The following is a 9,087-nucleotide window of genomic DNA, read 5'->3' as shown; positions in this document are numbered from 1 at the left end:
TAGCGTGCTACATCTACGATTATTTCAAACTATATCATTCATGACTTGAGTCTTTTTTCCTTTGCTATGAAGAGGATTCATCATGTTAGTGATCCAAATCTACGTTTCAATCGCAAACAGCAAAATACATTTCCGTACGAGTATCGTATATATGCATTAAAACCGAGTTCAGAATGTTTCTGTTACCTAGGAAACCTCTTAGTGTGACCTTGACCTTTCAGCTCCATGTAGATTGCAACACTGTTGTGACTGTTCTCGACACTTTTAACGCAGAACAGTAAGTCCTGACTTGTGTGTCCATTTTATAATATAATTATGTACATCTATGGGGCATTTGAAAATGCAATTTTGCCCTAAACCTTTTGAGGAAGTGATCTGATTCTAGCATGTGACATGTCCTCTTATTGTGTTCGTGTTCAAGTCAACTTCTGCAATGTCAATCATGAGTTTAATTTTGGACAAAAAATGCCCCTTATATGCTCGACGTCCATTTGCGAGCTTGATCTTGTATAAGAAACCATAGATAAGGAACCTATGCAGGACCACACCAATGGACAAGTAATTTGAAATGTACCCTTAAAGCCATCAAAATGGCTACTGACATTCTTTAATGTACTTCCATATTCTTGATTTGAAGTACAAGTAGAAGTGATTCAATATACTAGATAACCTTTGTTAAAACGGAAATTTGCACAAAAATATCCTATTTGCATGCCATGTTTTATTACTTTTCATTCTTCTAATTATCTTATGACATCCATTTAATTTTTTTTTAAATAGTTACTTACAAGTATAATGCATACTTTATTGGCATCTAGTTAGTATTCAAATTGATAAAAGTTTTCACTATGCTATTTATGGAGGTTCCTTTTCTAGACATCCTTCGGGTTAAATGTTAGGATCAATTCAAATATTCTTTGAAATCATGTACAATTCCAAATTGACAATAAGCTCGTGAATTTCTCATTCCCAAATAAAAAAAATTAGCAATAAATTTGCCAGCATTTGGTACTTGTTCCCAAAATACAAGAAAAGGGCCTGAGAATCGACAAACAGCTTCACCAAAACAATGTTTATCATGAACCATTTATTCATTAACAACTAGAAATGACATAAAATCAATTAAGAGAAAATGTAAAATTCATACAAAACTTGGTAAAATACATGTATTTAAACGTTTGTATGACAATTGTGGCATCAATGATCATGAACAATGAAATGAAGTTTTCATGAAAATAATGATTCAAATGACAAAGAACACATCATATTACTATTAAAACGTGTGGTACGGCAGAAATGAGATTGAAACTCTTGTATAAATTGTACAGTCGGTAAAAGTAAATGTGCCTGAAGAGTAACAATAGTTGTGGATGATGATTCTATTCTGTAACTTTCAACTACAATAATGTTAACAAATGACCTTGATTATTAGCAATGGTATTGCATTCAGTAATTTTGACCTCAACATATAATTTAGTCATATTTTCATAAAATAACCATCCTTTGAAAAAACTTACAAAATGCAGCTTCATTCACTATCTAATCATTATTTCATACAGTCCTTTTTTTATTTCTTTTTAAAGTTCTGAACATGAGCCTCAAGTTTAGATGAGGAGTTTCTCGATGCTAAGTTGAGTTGCTTGGATTACGGACTTCAACTGCGAGCCCTCATTTACAGTCACTGAGCAGGCGATCACTGGACGACTTACTCCACATGCTCGACCCAGCGCTGAAAATATGTTGGTAGAGTTTCACTATTATTCACTAATTCCTAGAAACTGTTATTACTCAAATATTCTGTAAAATCTTAAAGATGCCAAACATCTACTACTAATTGATTAACATTGGAACACATTATTTATAACAATTTTAGAAAGAAAACACCTCGAAAACAACAAATATTCTTTACCTTGCTTAGACTTGACAAACACGTAGGGAATGTTCTGAAAGAAGACACAAGTACCATATCATACCAATTGTAATAGTTTCGGATTTAAGAAACTTTGTTAATTCCTCATCAAAACATTATTTAAGAAATTGATTGAAAGCTCCCTTCGCTATATGTGATGCGATATAACACTGTGTACATACAACTCACTTTCCCTAAATTTTGTTCATGTTAACATGAATTATCACTGTAGCAATATCATTAACAGAATGAATGTTTTACCATATTCTTTGGAAATGCTTACACTGTAGACTTTAAGACAAGAACAAACTTTCATAGATTTTTTATTTAATCCATGGTTTAAACATGTAAAGTTTATGGGTACTAGGAATTGAAGAAAACAAATGTATCATATTTTCACTACAGATAAAGGTTCCATGAAAGCAATTTACCTTGTCCTCACACAGCAAGGGAAGATGGAGAAGAATCTCCAGAGGTTCAGCATCTGCTGCCATCACTATGAACTCAGAAATTCCTCGGTTCAGAGTCTTTGTTGCTGCAAAACATCAAATTCAAACACTGATCAGTATAAGCACACATATATCCTTCACACACAATCTGACACCAATAAAAACTAAAGGTGAACAAAAATCATCACCAAAAAAATTGAGTAACATCAATATTATCCTCAAGAAAATGTGGACAAATGAAATTCTAATACTTTTCTCAAAAATGTCTCACCTTCATTAGCCCCTTTTCTGAGTTGCTTGTAGTTTGCAGCCTGCTGAACAAGGTCCAGAATTTTCTGTGTTAGATCAGCATCTGCCAGAGGGAAAGCTTTTGGGTTCACTTCATCAGCCTGAAATGTGCATTTTCTAGACATAGTATTCACTTCTCTTTGGGTTTCAAAAGGCTTATAATCTGAGATTTGAAAAAGGTCTTCAAAATGAACATATATTTTAAAATAAAGGAATTTCATTGCACGAAGGTACTCAATTAGAAACACTGCACAAAATATCTTCAAACTTGTGTCCTGCGCGGAAGCATGAAGCACAAGGGAAACTCAAATTTGCACTACATGTATTTTCACTGTTTCTGTAACTTGTAACAAAATGGAGGCATTTGCGGAGTTCCAATTCCTGGACTTATTCTTATAGTCATATGATCTTGTGGTGCACTTATCTCAAACAAAAGATTGCACAATTAACTGTGATTTTTTTCTAAAAATTCAAAAAATAAAGGTTTGAGATTCTGCACCCATCATGAGTGCAAAAACGCTATAATAGTATATACTTCAGTGCTGATACTTTCTTTTCATAAAGGCAAAAAAAATATCAATACCACGATGTATATACAGTGGGGGTATTCCCCAACAATATTGGGCAGGAGTTTGTTTGGCCAATTAATCTGTGTATGCGAAATCTTTTTTGACACGCTTTACATTTTCATGTTACGTAGGACATTTTTCAGAAAACATGTAAATATTGGAATCACTTGTATTATATGTCATAAATGTATAACAGAAAATTTGAAAAATGCTTATTTTAGTTTCTTTACTGCAAATATGATCAATTACAATAAAACATGAAATATCAAATGTGATCATTTCAGACATCAACATTATCATATGACATGCTAAAAAGATTGCTTACAGGGACATGGTTCAGTGAATATACTATTTTTTTTTAAACAAAAAAAAGATAAAAATAAATAGCAAATCTAATAAAAAAAGCATCGTCAGAAAACTGAAGTTCGAGCTTGGATTTCATGACCGTAAATGCTGCATTACATTAAATAGCGTCAACCGCGCATGTGCAAAGCCAATTATTGCGCAATCGGTGTTTTCGCTAAAACCTGACCCGGAAATTTAGCATATTTTATACGCGTCAATGCGAAGAAAAGAAAGGTTAACCAAATGAAATATTAGCATAAATGGGTGGGATTAAGTCCAAATATGGCGTATATGACCTACATATTATATAAATGCTGATTTTTAGTAGGGAGAATAAGGTTTGAAAACTAAACAAATCGCGATTTTGTTGAAAACGGCCATATACGCGGATCTTTCTGTGGTTTTAATGAAGTTTGATCATTATAATAAAATGGGTAACATTTACACCATATTTAACCGTAATATATGTGAATTTAGGTTATTTTCAATATTCGTGCACGACCGCGAGGGGAGTTAAGAATGGATAAAATTACCTTCCCTGCCAATCGAGCACTTGCTAATGTGGACGTTTCCAGAACGATTGCAAACAAAAATTAATGCTTATTACTTCGTAATTGCAACAGTGATTTCATTTGTATCTGGTAGATGACAATATTGCCGTTTGGTGCAGGTTGGTTATATTGAGTTATTGCATGTATGCCAGGGTTTCCGCCAGGAATTTCATAAGGCATGTCGGAAGGGGAGGGTTTGGGAGGGGTGTCCCCTTGCTGATGTCGATTTTTTTTTAATTTTTGTATCCAAAATGGTGCAATTTCCTGCATTTTAAACAAGTTTACAGTTATGTTCCTATGATTTAGAATTACCAACTCAAGTCCGATTAACATTAAAAATATTTGTGAAAAAGTTTTATGGTTTCTCTTCATTAATTATTGGTATTTCTCAAGTTTTCCGACAATACAATATCGACGATATCGATCGACTCATGTTTCGTTTAGTGCGGGTATTATTTATATTGACACCGTTGACGTCACAGCTAAACGTGTAAAGCACGCTGCATGCTGGAACACAAAAGAGCCCGGAGCAAAGCGACTGCTCGTGGGTGTATTCGTATTTAAAGCTGCTACAGCTAATATTTTTAAAGCCGGGTTGGCTTAATAATTACTCAAAGGGAATGTTATGTGCATTTTCAGATTTATATATCTTTTTTTCTAAATAAATAAAAATAAAATAATCAAAGTTTAATAATAAGCAACACAAAATATAACTTTACACTTTTAAACTAAAGACGGGAATGCGACTCGGTTACATACGACGACATAGCATAACCCTTGTTTATAATAACACAGATATCTTCACACGGTTCTCAATAATAATTTAATAATTGGTTAACAAACGGACTCGGGATTAAGAAACAAAATAAAACGACACATGATTTATGTTACCGAACTCAATTAAGACATATTGTTTACTTTGTGTTCATAGATGATTATAGTGATGAAGGTCGCAATTACGACAGTGGTGTTTTTCACACATTCCCATTTTGATAAAAAATAGGAGGAGTTTGGTTAACTGCACTGTTGAACCTCACCGACACGCCTTCATGCTGTCGTCGATCCTGAATGGCTGATACAAATGCCGTATTAGTCCCGACACGCCTTCTGGCTGTCAGTCAACCGTTGCAACCGTTGCAATCGCAACAAAATTGTGTATTGTCAGAACTGATGATTGTTTTGGTAAGGGTTGTCGCTAAGCGGATTAAAGCATGTTGGCATAATTAACGCATGTCGGTAATTAGCCTTGCCAGCGGAAGGCACGTCGGGCCCGACAAGCCATAAAGGGCTGGCGGAAACCCTGTATGCATTTATTGAATCTTATTTGTTTGTCTGATAAATTGATGCATTTTTGTGATATCCTTTTCGTACTCAAAATCGTTCGTACTTTTCATACATTTTTTTTGCAATCGATGTTAAATATATAATCTAAAAAAAGCAAAACTAATTTTAGGCAAGGCTTTCTTCTCATTTATCATGCACAAATATTGGTTCCAGTGTCAAACCTGAAAGTAATGTGTATAACTGAGTTAACAAATGGTTTTGTTTAAAAAATAGGTGCATTTGTATTCAATTCATTTTCAGAAGAAACTCACTGACTCGGTGACAGTGTGTCCGCCTCGGACTGTAGCATGTTGTTAAGTTTAGATGCTTTATAATGTTAACGAATGTTGCTTGCCTAGAACAGAAGATTAGTTTCCGAGTTTTAGTTAAGAAAAGTTAATTATTTTTGAATAAAACATAAGGCAGTTTTTTACATACTAAATGACAAACATCACATTCCATTCTTTGGTTCTAAAGCTAATAATGCTTGCTATTTCGGTTTATTTTCTGTAGATAATGTAAAATAATAACACATGCTAACAACTCTTCAGTTTATGTTCAGAATTATATTAACAGTTGGTTTATGGGGTAACTTTATAGCTTCTAACCTGACATTATATCATTCTTGCAGTGCATTATCATTTCATAATTGAGAAACTAACCTGTTTAATATGTATTTTTATAAAACTAATGTAAAATATAATGTGATGAACATTTTTTCCCATAAAAATGTCTTATATGTATGTTTTGCCTATTTTCAGGTATTTCTGTCTTGGCGCGGCGCACTTCGATTCATCTTAGCAGCATACTAAGAAGTTGCCTGGTCCAATACAAGATACGGGATAGGTCAGTTTAATATGTATTTATATAAAAGTAATGTAAAATATAATGTGATAAACATTTTTCCCCATATTAATGTCTTATATGTATGTTTTGCCTATTTTCAGGTATTTCTGTCTTGGCGCGGCACACTTCGATTCATCCTAGCAGCATACTAAGAAGTTGCCTGATCCAATACAAGATACGGGATAGGTCAGTTTAATATGTATTTATATAAAAGTAATGTAAAATATAATGTGATAAACATTTTTCCCCATATTAATGTCTTATATGTATGTTTTGCCTATTTTCAGGTATTTCTGTCTCGGCGCAGCGCACTTCGATTCATCTTAGCAGCATACTAAGAAGTTGCTTGGTCCAATACAAGATACAGGATAGGTCAGTGATGGTTGTAGAAGCAGTCAGGAGTGAATTGTGCACTGGAAAAACATTCTAGAGTGGAATAAAAAACTTGGGTCAGCTTTTTGTGAAAAGTGAAAAAAGTGACTTTCCGAATGTTGATTTTTTGCATAATCTGGAGTTGTTAAATTCTATGTGCTTTGACATAGCATATTAAAAGTATACATTTTTGTTATAAGTATGGTTATATCTATCTGAAACAGTAAGGTTTAAGCTGGATTTAATTTTTTTTAAAAATCACTGATTGTTGCTACATTAAATTCATATTCAAGTAATATAAGGATAAAATAAAAATATTATAAAATATATATATTATTCAAGATCTAGGAACTCTCAAAATAATAATTCATTAAGGGGCACAACGTCAATGCAAGCTGGAATTACATGTTATTGTTAATACCAAAAAACTGTTCTTAAGTGTATCACTGAATGGATTTTACAACCATGATTTCATAAAAGAGTGCAAGGAAACAGTTAAAAAGCTTGTCCTCAACACAAAATTTACCAGTTTTTAGAATTTAGGTTAAAAAACTAGGCATTATTTCACAAATATATTATACCTAAAAAAGAGTTTTGGTTCAATATTAAATGAAAATGTAAGGTGTTCTAAACATCTCTCCAGCGTGCAGACTTTCATTACATTATTCAATTTATTGTCAATAGTCTAATTTGGCTTAGGCTGTGGGGCATAGACCGGATCATTCCTGGGACAAATACATCATCGGTCTAAGAGATGCTTATGACTAAGGCATGGTTTCACATTATTTTGTATGTTTTGTTTCCAATGTTTCAATTTAGTACTTCTGCCAGCAATCGAAAGAAATGAAAGCGTTCTGGAAAAATGCAAGTGATGGGAAAAGAGCATGGCGAAATCCGAGATGTAATATGTTCGGACAGATATTTCGGATATTTTTAATTAAATGAAAATTCTATTTAAACAGCTAAATAATGAAACCAACATACCATTGCAATAAGTGTATTGTTGATATTTTGATGTTCAAATAAAGATTGTTCGTCACTCCTCTCGGCTTGCACAGCTTCACTGAGGTAAACGTTTTCTACACGTGAGAAAGTAAAAACAGGAAGTGGATCAGTGCGGATTTGGACCAGTGCGGCAGTTAATAAATAAAATGAATGATTATTTCTTTTAAATTATATTCGTAGTATGAAAACACCTGAATATGTGTATTTTTTATTAAATTAATATTTATTTTTATATTATAATTGAACAAATATTTGTATGGTTACATTACACTATACATTATTGTGTAATTATACATTGCCAAGCTCCAACGAAGTGATCTCCCTTAACGCCGATCGGAGAAAAAGACCCTACTGGTCAAGTATATCACGAATGCACTTTTTAGGAGAGTCATTTTTAAATCTTCATTAAACTACTTTGTAAGACGCGCACAAACTAAAAACTGAAACTGAGGGATACACCTGCATCATGGGCCAGTTAGGGTAATTACATGTTCAATTGTGGAGTTCAACACATGAATCTGTATTTACCATTGTTGCGAAATAACGTGTTTTTTTTCTATTTTTGCGGCTAATGATTTTTGAAATTCAGAATCGATTATCACCAAATAAGTTTTAACATTAGGTTGTGTCACTTAAAAGGCCGTCGTCATAAAGTTTTACGACCTCAACATTAAATTAATATCCTTAAATAATGAAGAAACGTAGTTTTTTAGATATCTTTACTTAACCCCAGATTGTAAATTATCGTTAATTTTAAAATTAAAAAAGCGTGTTTTCAAGGGCGATGAAATCTTGGAGAAGGATTAAATTTGCTACTTTTCCCAGATGAAATATGGAGTTTTATCAGTGAAATAACAACAGTGAAAATATAAAAAGGTACAAGAGGTCACTTAAACATATACATGATTACTTTACGTACCAAAACTCATTATTTCGCTTCGCCATCTGACTGACTGTGAAACCAGCTACAAACAGCGCCTATGGATTAAATAAGATCCTGGCTGAGGGGAACCGGCGATGCTTTTGTTTTCAACCATCAAAATGTGTGCGCCTCACAACATCCCTCTATATGCACCCGTAAGAAAATGCCCCGGAGTGGACCCAGTACGAGTATGTACGGAGAAGAAGGCAGCAGGCAATTCTATGAAAGTAATTAAATGTATGATGGAAACGCCCGAGAGACCCACAGTATCAAGCCCAAAAATCCACAATGACATTGTTACAAAATAACAATTCAAAATTTTACAAACTGCTTCTACTGATGTGGTATACATCCGAGGATGATTTCGTTTAAAAGAAAATGGCATAGGAGTTCCAAATGTGAGTGGAGCTTGGGCTCCGGTACGTTTGATAAATAACATTTTTAATAGTTGACTATAGCCATAAGCGTTTATAAGGTACGCAGTAAATATAGTTGCAGACGACGTAAA

At 33.5% G+C, this 9,087-nt stretch overlaps 1 protein-coding gene across 1 annotated transcript; it reads right to left on the bottom strand.

The window, feature by feature from the left end:
• Positions 1 to 1,057: 1,057 nt before the first annotated feature.
• LOC128242926 (NHP2-like protein 1) lies at positions 1,058 to 7,772 on the bottom strand. The gene is made up of 5 exons (XM_052960370.1): positions 7,637 to 7,772; positions 2,630 to 2,747; positions 2,341 to 2,444; positions 1,910 to 1,943; positions 1,058 to 1,729 (listed from the first exon to the last, which is right to left on the bottom strand). The coding sequence occupies exons 1-5, from the start codon at positions 7,637 to 7,639 to the stop codon at positions 1,605 to 1,607; spliced, it is 384 nt and encodes a 127-aa protein (XP_052816330.1). The 5' UTR covers positions 7,640 to 7,772; the 3' UTR covers positions 1,058 to 1,604.
• Between the last annotated feature and the right edge of the window lie 1,315 nt (positions 7,773 to 9,087).

The sequence above is a fragment of the Mya arenaria genome, chromosome 2 (genome assembly GCF_026914265.1).
Source record: "Mya arenaria isolate MELC-2E11 chromosome 2, ASM2691426v1".
Taxonomy (NCBI): Eukaryota; Metazoa; Mollusca; class Bivalvia; order Myida; family Myidae; genus Mya; species Mya arenaria.
Note: the sequence above shows the minus strand (reverse complement) of the source record. Positions and strands in the feature narration are given on the sequence as shown.

What these genes read in the sequence shown, in the direction of transcription:
- LOC128242926 (XM_052960370.1), bottom strand. An exon ending in CAGAAAAGGGGCTAATGAAG is followed by an intron (nt 2,445 to 2,629) that starts GTGAGACATTTT and finishes GATGTTTTGCAG; the next exon opens with CAACAAAGACTCTGAACCGA. An exon ending in CCTTGCTGTGTGAGGACAAG is followed by an intron (nt 1,944 to 2,340) that starts GTAAATTGCTTT and finishes GTCTTCTTTCAG; the next exon opens with AACATTCCCTACGTGTTTGT.